Here is a 12908-nt window from a genome sequence, read left to right as displayed (position 1 = left end):
TCACAACTTAAATTAGTTAATAATTTTCACATAGCAAAATAAAACTGTTATTCCTTTTAAAATTATATAGCCTAGTTGAAAAAACGTCTAGGCTAGTCAGTATGCGGTTCTGCTAGAAAAAAAAGATGCCTTTTTCATGAAAACAACTCCATCTTTCCTCCTGATCTGACCCTTCAGCGATTCAAAATACAGATGCATTCACACAATGAAGGGTCTCTCTCTGTATGTCTCATGAAGTCGTTACCTTAATTACTCCCTGCCTAAGCGGTTCACTACTCCCACTTCAAAGGACAGCTAGAGGGCGCCATTAACCTGATTCTAAGGTCTGCATGGTATGACAAAAACAGCTTAGCATAAAACAAATGTTTTATTGAGTAAACATTCACAGTTCACTGTTCAATAACATTTAAATCAAAGTAGTGTTTTAGTCAGTTATATAACCAGGATACAAAAGCCATCAGATGGACTTGACCCACAATCTTACATTCCTTTATACACAGGAGCAATACAAAAATAAACATAAAGGTACATTCACTGTTTTATAAAATATGTACATATTCCTTTTTTTTTTATCTCCCAGAACAGAGTTTCTGTGAATGCAAGGTCACAAAACTTCATTCTTTGTTCTTTGTTAACCCTGACAGAAAAAGATGCATCTGTGTGGAGCTTGTGAAGAGGTTTAAATTACAGTATGAACTATGAGACTAAGCTGAATGCATTAACAGTAACTTTGCATACAGTGTAAAAACTCTGTGGTCATGATTAGCTTTCAGCTGTAGCGACTGCTGCGGCTGTGACTGCGCCGCCGGGACGAACTGCGGCTGGAGGAATGGTACGACCTGCAACAACGGAATTGCCATTTTAAAGGGAAGAAGCAGTGCTCAGACAAATCAACCAACAAAACATTATGAATGGGCAGAGAGTTGACCAAAAAAGGAAGCAGGCTTTGTCATCTTTTTTTTTTTTGCATTGAACATTGCTAGATTTACACTTTAGCACACAGTTTATTAAAAACTAGACTTGAGAATTTGAACATATCACCTACCAAAATTAGTTTTTTGTTTTTTTTACCTGGAACGCTCTGAACTCCTGTAGCTGTCACTTCTGCGCCGCCTTCGTCTCCTGCTCACACTGCGACTTCGACTTGAGTAGCTGTCGTAGGAGTCAGACCTGTAGTATGCACAAAACCAGAGCAACATTCAGGATGAAGTGGAATGACTGGTCTAAAATGTGACAATTACATAGAAACAAGTCTTTACTAACCTGGACCTCCTCCGGTGGGAGTAAGAGCGACTTCTGGAGTGACTCCGACTGTACGTTCGACTAAAGATTCAGAGAAAAAAACAGAACTAATATTTGACAATTTAAAAACGAAAACGCTACTTTATTTCTGTGGGACTGTCACAGAATGTAGTTTACATTAATCTAATACTGTATATAATATGGCACACTCACTTTATATGCTGGCGCGTATTAGCCTCCTAACCTTAGACTAGAAAAGCTGTTAAAAACAATGTGCTAGGTTTACCTGTGACTTCTGTAACTACGGTATGTGCTGCTGCGAGAACGTGACCTTCTTCTCTTTCGTCTACTTCTGCTATGGCTCCTAAGAAAGAATAACGAAATACTTAAGTTACATATGTTTAACTCCTCCTGTCAGATTTGGGAATACTTTCTCAGACCTGGAAGAGTAGCTGGAGCTGTGTGACCTGCTTCGTGAGCGGCTGGAGTGGGACCATCCTCTGGACCTGGATCTGTGACTGGATGCAGAGCGGGACTTCCTGGACTTTTTAAGCGTGCGCGTCCGAGATGTGCTTCTGTTTTTAATGATCAGTGGAGATTTTTCCTCGCTGGAGCTCTCCTGGTTTCGTGGTCTCTGGTTCAGTCGCGCCGTTTTCCGCACTTCATCAAACAAAGATCCTGGTCTGACGAGGCTTTTGCTTTTGATTTCCATTTTCACCCCTTGTTTACTGAGCGCCTGGTTCTTTTGGCTTTGAGCAGTTTTTACAGTAACTGGTGCAACATTAACATTCTGTAGAGCGGCCATGCCTTTTAAAGGTTTCCATTTTAATGCTATTCCAGCACCTAGTGGTTTCACTCCTTCAGCCAGCTTTCCCTCTGCAGTCGCTGTGGCAATACTCTTGTGCTCCATGTTCTCCAGCTGTTGTAAGATGCCCCCTTTTCTCACATCACTTGAGGAGGACTTTGATTTCTGGTTAGAATCCGAGCCGTTTTCTGAATGTGAACGCTCCACTATCGTCTCTATATGTTGCTCTGGAGTGCAAATGTCCATATCATCTACTGAATGCTCAGTTTTGCTGGGTAAGTTCCAACCATCAATTTGTGGAGATTTTCCCCGTTTCATTTCTTTACTGGGACTCCTAATGACTGCTGTGTTATGCTCCCTCCCCACATATGGGGATTTTTCAGCTCTATCTTTGGCTCTCCTCGGACTGCCCCTCTCCTTTTTAGCCTCCTCATCCTCTTCTTCCTCTCCAAACTCTAGCGGCGGCTGCCAGTGGAACGTCTCTTTTATGTTCTTCTTTTGGCGTTTTCTTTTCGATTTCTTTGCTTTGTCCTTACTGCTTTTATTTTCACTCTTGCGTTTGTGTTTATGCTTACGTTTGGCTTTCTTCTTGCTCTTGTGCCTCTCGGGGGCCTCGTCTGATTTGGGGGAGGCCATAGCTGCCACTTTGCGCTCGAGAGCATTCACAGCGTCAGACGTCCTCTTGAGTGCTTCGTCATCGGACTCAGAACTAGCCTCCCCTTCCTCTTTCTCAGACAGCCGAATGTTCATATTTTCATTGTCACTTTCTGAGTTCCATCCAGTCATGGTAGACAACTTTAGGGGAACCGACTGGCTGTATTCAACTGCTTGCACCACTAATGGGCCAGAGGGATTACTTTGTGTTAACTTATCGCTGTCACTATCCCATTCAGACCGGTTAATACAAGTCCCCACTGGCATTTGGTCCAGAGGATTAACTTTAGTCAGTATCTGTAATGACTCGCCTGTTATATCAGGACTGTTCTCGCCTACACTCCCATTCTTAGAGCCAGGATGTGTGGCAGCAAGAGAGATGTACTTCTGAACCCTCCTTAATGAACTGTAGTAGTTTTTCCAATCTTTGTCCAACAAGTGATTTTTTTGTGAGTTTTCTGAATCGGTTTTGCTTTCAGAGGAAGACCTGTTATTATCTAATTTGGGAGTCTTTGACCTAGACCGACTAACACTTCTGCTCCGTGATCGACTCGAGCTGCTGCTTCTTGATGATGAACTACGTGAGAGTTTATGATCCCTCCCACTTTCCACCATGTCTCCAGACTGACCCTTTGGGGCAGAAGAACCAATGTCTTCTTCTTTACCATCAGTTGTCTCCCTGTTGCTTGAAAGAGTACTACGACTTACTTTTGCTTTGATTTCTTCAATGTGGACATAGGAGGGCTTCCATGGCTTCTGTCCAGGCTTCCAGCGTGAAGGCGGAGGGCTTTCGCTGAGCGGGATCACGGGGGCAGCCTCCGGTCCTGGGACAGGGGGCAGTCGCGGGCCTTCTGACCGCTTCTCAGAGTTTGAGGACCTCGTTTTACTGGGTTTTCTTTTTCTTGGAGACCGTGAATAACTCCTGTTCCTGGACGAGGACAATGATCTGGACTTGTAACGGGATTTGGATCTTGACCTTGACCTCGATCGACTATAGGATCGAGAGCGAGAGCGAGAGTGAGAGCCAGAACGAGTGCGAGAACGAGACCTACTCCTAGACCTAGTCCGGGATCTGGACCGACTTCTGGACCTTGAGTAAGACCTAGATCTTCGTCTAGACCTGGAACGGCTGGACTGATGGGATCGGGAGTTCGATCGCGAATATCGGGGTGACCGTGAGGAACGCCGTCTCTTTTTCTTTGAGGAGTGGCGCAAACTTGAAGCAGATTGCGAGCGGGAACGGGACGGAGAGCGCTTTCTCTTCTGTTTTCTCTCGGGAGATGGAGACCTCTCACCGTCTGAAAGAGCTTGTGTTGGTTTCTTTGTAATCTTCCTGCGCTTTCGTTTTCTGGTTTTCCTTTTGTGTTTCCTTTTTTTCTTCTCCTTCTTTTGTTGGTGCTGTGGGCTCATGTGTTCCGAGAAACGGTTGGAAACGGGCTCTGGTGAATGGGACCACGCAGAGTTACTTCTGTCATCCCATCTGCTCGCGGTATGTTCATTCAATCTGTTGAAAAATAACATAAAAGTCACTATTTGAGTCGTTATAAAAGTCTTAAAAACTCCAATATTCAGGTCATACTTGTCTCCCTTGCTCCACCGCTCTGTGCTGGGGGGCTGATAGACTTTGGTTCTCTTCATCTCCTCTTTCCAATGAGGGGGGGTTTCACTGCTTCCCTGCTCCTCTACAGACACAGAGCGCGACTTTGATCGTGTAGGTGTGTGATATCTCTGTAAAAACAAGAACTAATGCTTGACCACTTTTTGCAACAGTACAGTACAGTGATTATTTTTTTAAGTTTTCGTTCAATGAGTGAACCTAGAGTATTTGAAAACGGGTTGGACATACCATTGTTCCTCGGCCTTTGATCTTCCTTCCTGATTTAGACACACTCGGCTTCTGCTCAGATGAAACTGTGGATTCACCCTTCTCAACACTGAGTAACCCAGGCAAATCAAACAATCAGCAATAGTTTCCCAAATGTCTGTTTCATTCATACTAAGACAATACCATCAAACTTACATCTGTGTTTTATTTTCCTGAGGGGGCATGTCCCGTCGCAGAAGAAAGCGGTTCTCTGGGACTGGGGGGATCTCTTCTGGTCGCACCACTGGTTTCTCCCTTTTAGCACACTGTTCTTTGTCTTCCCCGGCTTCATCCTCAACATGCTCTGGACTGTAAGAACATATCCAGATAAATACCTGTTAAGTACTTCAACAACACAAATACTCAACGCTGACAGGCTTAAGGATAATTACCTTTTTGTTGTTTGCGGCTCAGCGGGGTTCTTCTTGGCACTTTTTCGTCGTTTTTTAGCTTGTCTGGTTTTAAGATTTCTCTTTCGCCTTTGTTCATTTTTTTGCTTATTCTCAACTTCACTTGGTCCTGGAGGCGAAGTGTGGGGAGAGCCTTGAGATTGTACTGGTTCAGCAGACTTGGATTTCCTTTTCCTTATATTCTCAAGAACTGATGAAAGAAAGAAGAGTGGAGAAGGCATGAAAACATCTCAAAACATTGAAGCGTAGGGCAGTGGTTCTCAGACTTAAGGCATACAACCAAAGACTCGCCCAGTTCCACCAGAGATAGCCGATTATATGAATATCTTGCTTTTGCTCGCTAAAATGTAAAACTCACCATCATTAGCCGACTTGGTGATTAGCTGTCCGCAGTCTACAACACGGACATCGGCGTAGGGTCTGCTGGCCGAATCGGTCTTCAGACCTTCAATCTTTTTTATTACTTCATATCCAGAGATGACCAATCCAAAAACCACATGGACTCTACACCAACATAGTCAATGTTGTTAGCTTAAAGAATAATTAGACAGGTAAAACATTTGAGCCACACGTACCCATCGAGGTGAGGTGCCGTGTTGGTGGTGCTGTTTGATGATAACGCAGCCAACAGCAATGGTGAGTACATGAAACAGGACAAAAAAGAAAAGCCTGTAGGAATGTATCAAATATTCGTCTCGTCGGAACAATCACCTACCCTCTAACATGTACTCTGTTTAAAATGACTCGTATAATACCTTTTTTATTTTCTAAAATAAAGTAAATCATTCGCCAACAGTATTTAACATGTCCAAAATATTTTACTCTGATATATAAATGTTCAGAAATAAACAGGAGAGAGAAGCACAGCCTTGGAGACACATTACCTTGGAGGAGCAGGATGCTAGAGTTTCTGTAAATTTCGCACAAAAATGGCAAGAGAAAGAATGTAACATTTGTAGGTAAAAAGGTATTCTATGTTTCTCAAAATAACTGCACACGACGGGTTATTAACAAAGTCTACTCTAGGGCTTCAGATAAATAAACATATCAGGATAAGGGAAGATGTTATAAATATCCTTTTAATTCTGTTCAAACTCACATGAAGAACTGAGAGCCATTGGTGTCTTTTCCACGGTTGGCCATGGACAGCAGGTAGGCTTTGTCATGTTTTAGAGTGAAGTTCTCATCTGCAGGAGGCAGAAAAACAAGAATCCCAGTCTAAATGTGTGCCCTTTACAAAGAGGGAGCAAATATTCAACAGCAAATAGTCCTCAAACTCAGTCACCAACATACCTTAGAACAAAGTTTGGATCTTGATATGAGGGTCAAAATTACAGAGGTCACAGCATTACAATTTCAATGTAGTTAATTATTTTATTTTTTTTCAAATATTTTTTCAATGGGACAAAATCCAGTGTCCACTCTCGAAAAGTACATTTGGACTCCATGCCTAAGTAAAGAAACTTGCTGCATGATCTGGCAGCAACACAGACAGGCCGTCTCTATAAATACTACACATGTAACATAAAGAGTAATTTGATCTGTGAAAGGCTTTCTGGGAATACAGGGAGGAAATGTGAACATACATAAAACAACCTTAAGATCTTCTATAGAGCTTTGCTTGTGCACGTGTGCAAACAAAATGATGCACTTTGTCTGACTGAGGGGAGTGGAGGGGACAATGTTGGCATGGTGTTACAGAGCTGTGTACATCTCTTACCTTTTCATTTTGCAAGACCACTCTATAAATAAAAGAATATGTTGAAAATTTTAGGCAGGAAGATTGTACCTTTGAATAAAGAGAATGCCTACTCTCCATGCTGATTTGATAAAGGCCACTACAACTACATAATATATAACACTTCACAATGGAAAGTGAATGTCATAAGAGATAAAGAGGAATTAAAGCAATAATAATTGTAAAAAAAACAAACATGCACCATTCATGCACAATTTATTAGTCGTCTGAACATGTATTTCTGCATTACCTTCAAAGTAGCCACCGTATATAGACTCGCCTCCTCGGCCAGTGCCTGTGAACACAAACAGGTTCATTATTTTGTATTAAAAAGGAGAATCTTTTGAATATTAAATATCATCTGTATATAATACCGTCAGTGAAGTCGCCTCCCTGGATCATAAAGTTCTTAACAACTCGATGAAAGGTGGAGCCTTTATAACAGAGCTTTTTCCCAGTGGTTTTGCCAGTGCCTTTTTCACCTGAAAGAATAAGAGTCCAGCTAATCAATGCAACTGGACCTTTTTGATTAAGACGCAAAACTTTTTGAAAATCATTTAATATTCTTCATCTGGGCCAAAGATGTGAATTCCTGTCAGGTGGATGAGTGAACTGCAGTGTAACAGGTGTAAAGAGTTGCACAATCCTACGGCAAAAATGCAAACTCTATTTCATTAAAAGAAATAATTCTCAATCATCCGGGTTAATAAATACAGTCTGAAAGAATAAACTTATTTAAACCAGCACTTAACATATTGTAAAATTACTGTTGTGTAAATTGAACCATCATATGAACAGGTTGGGTGCAAAGTTTCACTTTGCATGAGAGCAAAAGATAATTAGAGGTCAGGGATTTTATTAAATGTGTGAACAGAAGGCTTACTGTTCACATAGGCAGCTCAAGTTGCCCATTTCCATTCCTTTTGCTTCCCTTTCAGTTTGTAATAGGATACAGTGGACTACAAAAAGAAAATCTAAGTGCACTAAATGGCATCTATTGTGTGTTCGGCACAAAGGGAAAAAAAAGTCAAATAATAGACCAGTTATATTGTTAAACCTCGTCAGGATCACATTTCCAAGTGGAAAATAAGAGATCATATATTTGTACAAGTCTTCTAGAGACACACCAAAAACTACAGTACATCTTGTACTTTACTCAGTGACATCAAATATCGGAGGGTCCCCCATGTCCGGTCACTCTATCCATTACTGGCGAGTTTCCTTGTGTCAGGATATCATATGAACAAGTGTTTATTGGTTGGCCATACTTTCTCATGCCCTTTTGTACATCTTATAAAACTCCTACGCACGTTGAAAAAGGTTGAACATATTACTCACCAGTGCACAAACACAGAAAGTTTGTGCTTGTCTTGGGACATACATCAGAAAAGAGCTGGAACACAATGCGACCCACTAGAAAAAAAAAATAATAATCACATGTTTTTTATTATTTTAAACAAACTTAAAACTTCCAAACATTTGATTAAATACATGCACTATCAATTCCAGGACACTGAACCCAAATGAGATTATTATTATTTTATTTTTTACCTGGCTCCCGGTTGAGTTCAACATCAAAGTAACACTGAGGTCGGTCTTTCACCTTCATTATCACTAAAGTCCCATAGACCTAGTGAAATATGAAAAAGTAGAAAATCACAGAAAGCAAGACTCAGCCTCTGTTACTACAATCCAAAGACAGCGCCGTTTGGTGAAGGAGCGAAGTGAAAGTGCAGAGGGGAGGGAGTAAAGGAGATGAACAGGCAGCACAAAACACGTCTTTTCACTGTCGCAGCGGAATTATCATTATCATTATATTAACGCAACCTGAGACATTCATCTTCAGCAAAACCATCGTGCATAATAACATCAATGAAAGAGTGCAAAACATTCACCAGTGACTCATGACCAGGAATCACTTTACGTTTCGGCTAAACGTGCAATTGTATCAACGTCAACCTAAGGTGTCGTGACATATTTTAAGAAATGTGAAGATCATTCTCGTTTAATTTGATGCCCATGAAGCAAAGAAGCACCTTGTGTCTGTTTTCAAAATGGTTGTGCAGCAGCCGAAGATGCTAAGCTAAGCAAAAGGGCTAACCTAAATATCAGCAGTTGCAGCAGCATAAACTCACACTAAAGACACATTTCGCTTTTACTCATGCAGTAAGTGACAGCACAGGTTCTCACCTTTTTACAGTAACCAGCCGCAAACACTGCTAGTTACTGACGGCCGACAAGCTTGTACTGCGTATTTATCAACAGGGAAGAGACGTTTAGCTAAATGTGCTAAACCTCCAATTTGGTCCCTTCCGGCTTCCCGTAGCAGATTTGTTGTGGTTTTGCAGCAGCAGGAAGTCTGTCGATTTTAGCGTCAGTGCTTTTGATCGTATGTTTGATTTTCTTCTTAATGAGCGCTGTAAATATGTGAATATTTTTGATGGTTGCATTACGAAATGCATGTAAAATTTCCAGTTAAAGGAAATTAAGTTCAGCCTATAACGAGGTAGTTTTAGGAATATCATGTTAGTACAAAGAAGCCTCAAAGTAGCTAACTAACTTAACAGGCGCAGAGTGATTCCTAGAACAATGAGGTAAGAAATGCGTAGTAAATCTGTAGCCTATAGCCTCATACCATACACATTTAATCTGAAATAGTCACTGCGACGTTACAATAATATCCAGTGCCCTTCATGCAAACTACATTCATCTGCTGCCTCTTTGTCTAACATATATAAATGTGAGCATAAAATTGAGTAGCTTAAACTGAGCTGCATTATACTATTACTTACCACTGGCTGCATCGAAAACAACGATGTCATTCAATCTTGTATAGAAGTGCTGTTTACTATATATGCAACGGTATAACTATATACATGTCAGTATTAAGTAGCAAACATTCAGTCATAAGTGTCTTACTCTTCTCTCCCCTCTATAGGTACTGTGTTCTCCATGGAGCTTTTAGATCATGTCTATGATCCTGTTTGCTTTTGTGGTTCGGGTGAGGGATGGACTCCCTCTTTCAGCCTCCACTGACTTTGAACACAACAAGGAGCTCCAGGAGCGCAAACACGAGCTCCGCACCATCAGCAAGGCCATGGCCCGCTTCCCAGACAGAGGCACAGTCAAAGGCCAGCAGCTGAACATATAGTGAGTAGGAAATAGAATAACCATACCAGCACATTCAGTTTGTGATGAATTTGTTGCTTCACCTTATAACATTATTTGCTATTGGGTCCAGATGCTTTATAATGTCATGAAATTTGACAATTTATTGTGTGAGCGTCGTTGTGGCTGATTGTTCACTAAACTCTGCGGATCCTTCCCTCAGCTTCATCTCTTCAGAGGGTGTATCCTACATGACAGTGTGCCACTGCAGCCTCCCCATAGCTAAGGCCTTCTGCTTTCTGGAAGACCTGCGTTGGGAGTTCACTGCATGTTTCAGCAGCAATGTGGTTTCTCTGGCTGCCAGGCCATATCCATTTTTAGAATTTGGTGAGTAGAAACAAAAAGCAGTCATTGTTATGTTTCATATTTCAAGACTATTCCTTATTACACCCTTTTATTATTGTCATTATGAAACAGACAGTACTATCCAGAAGCTGAAGCAGCAGTATAACCAGAGTGGTGGTCCGTCTTTGGAGGTAACATTAGCTGAAGTCCAAGATGATCTGAAACTCCACCCTCCTCAGGTTGTCTCTTTGGAGGAGGTGGAATTGAGCAATGGCATTTCTAATGGGCATTTAGAGCCTGCCTCTGGATCAGGTAAGAACTTTGATGAGAATAAGATCTAATCTATTCTTTGCATAAATTCAATGTTTTCTTAAATAGGACAAAATGTAAGACTTGAACCAGTGACTGCCCCGGGAATCCTTTCTCTGGTCCTAAATATCGTCTGTGCGTCTCTGAACTTGATCCGTGGGGTGCATCTGTTTGAGAATACATTCCAGGTGAGATTGATATAAGGATCTAAACTATGTTACAAAGATTTGCTTAATTCTTTGGTTGTGATAGTGCAATGTCTGAATTTCCCACCAGGGATCAATGAAGCAATTCTGATTCTGATTAATACTAATGTTTTCACTTGCAGGAGGATTATGAGAGCATTTGGAATGTTGTGGCATTTCTTCTGGCATTCATAAGCTGTTTATGTCAGGTAACATCTAATATATGCTTTTATATTAAATATATCTTCTTTTTACAAAGCACTTATGGTTTATTCTCGTTCACAGTGCCACCTGTATGTGTTCCATTCTTCTCTGAAGAAAATGAAGGCCTATACTTTGCTCAGTGTGATTGTCCTGTGCAACTTCTTCCTGTTCGGTCTGAGGAACGTCTGGCAGCTGATCTTCCACATTTCTGTCGCTTCTCTTTCCACCGTCCTAATCCTCTCCCGCAAACTTCAGGACAAGATCAGTGACTGCGGAGTGTAAGAGCTTCGAAAAGTTATACTTATGTTTGTGTCTTAATGTTTTCAGAAAGTGGAAGTGAGGTGAACAATGAAGCAAATGCCGCAGTTTTTCTTCACAGTTTTGTTTTTGTTCTTGTTAACGTTTTCTAACGCGATGAATTCAATATCTTGCACTTTATATGTGTGTGGTTTTGACACTGTAAAGATGACATAGTTGATCACAGTTCTGTCTTTTAAAACAGCAGGAGAAACCTTTCATTCACAGCTTTAGAGATGTGTGATTTATAATGAAACATGTTCTCTGTTGGAACACTCCAAAGTTTTATAAAGAACAGTAGTTTGCAATGGTGTAGAATGGTTCTGCGATACAATCATTTTGCATCCATACCAAATCATGTGGAGCCTGTTTAATACACGTAATAGTATTTTTCTACTTACTTGCCTGTTGGAGAACTCGTATTTGATGAATACAGTTTTAGGACCATTCTGGGACTGCACTGGGTTTTTCACATAATTTGTTTCGACATTCTCCATTTTTTTAATTTAATTTGCAGATCGCTATCTTATGAAATGATGCGTATCTAAATGTTCAGAATGCACTGAATAATGAGGTTTGAGTTTTGCAATTTGAAACCGGCTGCACTATAACGTGTCTTATGTTCGAATGTCAGCTTAAGCGAAACGGGATTCATATCTTCAGGGCATCAGGCGTTGTTATTTTACTCTTGTCTTGTTGATGATTTGTTTATAATTTTTACAGTTTGATTTGTTAGTACTGGCATATACAAATGGAGGGGAATGCATTGGTAGAGCTGCTAATAGGTTTACATTGTAAGCTAGGATTTGTTAGAAATATCTTGTGTTTTAGCAGGTTTTGTAAGGGTGTAGTTGCACTATCCTATGGAAAAATAGGGGGGGGGGGGTCAATGATTTATTTAAAGGTCCGTCCTTATCGCACTTGTCTTGCCCTTTAGAAATATCTGCAGAATAGAAGCAGTAAATGAAGAGAGTTTCATTTTTTTGTAAAATGTCAATTGACTTGTAGCGTTTTCTTTTTGTTGTTGTTGAAAAAATAAATTATTTTGGACCAAAATGTTATAATAAAATGCAAATGTATGCATAAGGAACGAATTGAATGGGTGTCACTATGGCTTGGAAGTTCAAATACTCTCTTATACTCTTAAATAGTCATTTAGTGGCAGCCTGTTAATGTAACATGTATTGTAATTGCCAAATACACCGTTTATACAGGGCTTTGTAATATGTTGAGGTAAACCTGACATTTCAATAATAAATAAGTCTCACAAACTTGGTGTTTACTGAATATTTTTTGTCTTTTTAGTCTTTTCAACATCCTCTAACATGAAGAGCATTTCTCCACTAGAGGGGACTATTTGACTATTTTCGAGATACCGTCATTCAATCCTGTTACATTTCATCTAAATTGTATTTCAAACACTTTTACATTAGGTGAAAATGACTTCTGTTAAGATCTTAACCTTCATTTTGGTTATGAATAAACACAAGTTTCTCCATATACTCAAGATGACAAAGTGAACATGAATTTGTGCCATTGATCATGATTTAGTCATTCTGTTTCACCTGGGATTAATCCCCCTCATTAATAGTGCATGACTTCCGTTGAGAAGTGCTGACCACAGTTAACCCGTGGCCTTCTGCAGTGTCCCATACACTTAGCACTCTGTTTGAACTCAGGCTATTCCTAGATCAAGCATTATGACAGAGCAGATGATGGTCCAACATGGGCTGGGTTTAAGAAATCT

General features: G+C 40.5%; 2 protein-coding genes across 4 annotated transcripts; one reads left to right on the top strand and one right to left on the bottom strand.

Annotated features, from left to right (window-relative positions):
- Positions 1 to 58: 58 nt before the first annotated feature.
- nktr (natural killer cell triggering receptor) lies at positions 59 to 8398 on the bottom strand. Of its 2 annotated transcripts, XM_079575869.1 has the most exons (16): positions 8265 to 8398; positions 8052 to 8126; positions 7088 to 7195; positions 6964 to 7008; positions 6075 to 6162; positions 5551 to 5580; positions 5334 to 5479; positions 4958 to 5165; positions 4722 to 4874; positions 4548 to 4635; positions 4281 to 4429; positions 1683 to 4205; positions 1529 to 1606; positions 1264 to 1323; positions 1072 to 1170; positions 59 to 839 (listed from the first exon to the last, which is right to left on the bottom strand). In XM_079575869.1, exons 1-16 carry the CDS (start codon positions 8320 to 8322, stop codon positions 770 to 772), a joined length of 3978 nt encoding a protein of 1325 aa, XP_079431995.1. In that variant the 5' UTR covers positions 8323 to 8398; the 3' UTR covers positions 59 to 769. The 2 variants fall into 2 exon arrangements, with proteins under 2 accessions (XP_079431995.1, XP_079431996.1); XM_079575870.1 differs by lacking the exons at positions 8052 to 8126; positions 8265 to 8398 and adding an exon at positions 6696 to 6717 and having other exon boundaries at positions 60 to 839; positions 7088 to 7156.
- Positions 8399 to 9008: 610 nt separating this feature from the next.
- sec22c (SEC22 homolog C, vesicle trafficking protein) lies at positions 9009 to 12387 on the top strand. Of its 2 annotated transcripts, none has more exons than XM_079576500.1 (7): positions 9009 to 9102; positions 9652 to 9863; positions 10045 to 10208; positions 10299 to 10478; positions 10545 to 10663; positions 10804 to 10869; positions 10946 to 12387. In XM_079576500.1, the coding sequence occupies exons 2-7, from the start codon at positions 9682 to 9684 to the stop codon at positions 11144 to 11146; spliced, it is 912 nt and encodes a 303-aa protein (XP_079432626.1). In that variant the 5' UTR covers positions 9009 to 9102; positions 9652 to 9681; the 3' UTR covers positions 11147 to 12387. The 2 variants fall into 2 exon arrangements, with proteins under 2 accessions (XP_079432626.1, XP_079432625.1); XM_079576499.1 differs by lacking the exon at positions 9009 to 9102 and adding an exon at positions 9129 to 9307.
- Positions 12388 to 12908: the final 521 nt, after the last annotated feature.

Source organism: Gobius niger (genome assembly GCF_951799975.1).
Source record: "Gobius niger genome assembly, chromosome: 18".
Taxonomy (NCBI): domain Eukaryota; kingdom Metazoa; phylum Chordata; class Actinopteri; order Gobiiformes; family Gobiidae; genus Gobius; species Gobius niger.
Note: the sequence above shows the minus strand (reverse complement) of the source record. Positions and strands in the feature narration are given on the sequence as shown.

Bases quoted from the DNA above. Each gene is read 5' to 3' on its own strand.
- nktr (XM_079575869.1), bottom strand. From the start codon at position 8,322: ATGAAGGTGAAAGACCGACCTCAGTGTTACTTTGATGTTGAACTCAAC. The intron at 6,163-6,963 runs GTAATGCAGAAA...TGCCTCCTGCAG, and splicing joins ATACGGTGGCTACTTTGAAG to ATGAGAACTTCACTCTAAAA. The intron at 840-1,071 runs GTAAAAAAAACA...CCGTTGTTGCAG, and splicing joins AGGAGTTCAGAGCGTTCCAG to GTCGTACCATTCCTCCAGCC.
- sec22c (XM_079576500.1), top strand. From the start codon at position 9,682: ATGTCTATGATCCTGTTTGCTTTTGTGGTTCGGGTGAGGGATGGACTC. The intron at 9,864-10,044 runs GTGAGTAGGAAA...TCCTTCCCTCAG, and splicing joins GGCCAGCAGCTGAACATATA to CTTCATCTCTTCAGAGGGTG. The intron at 10,209-10,298 runs GTGAGTAGAAAC...ATTATGAAACAG, and splicing joins ATATCCATTTTTAGAATTTG to ACAGTACTATCCAGAAGCTG.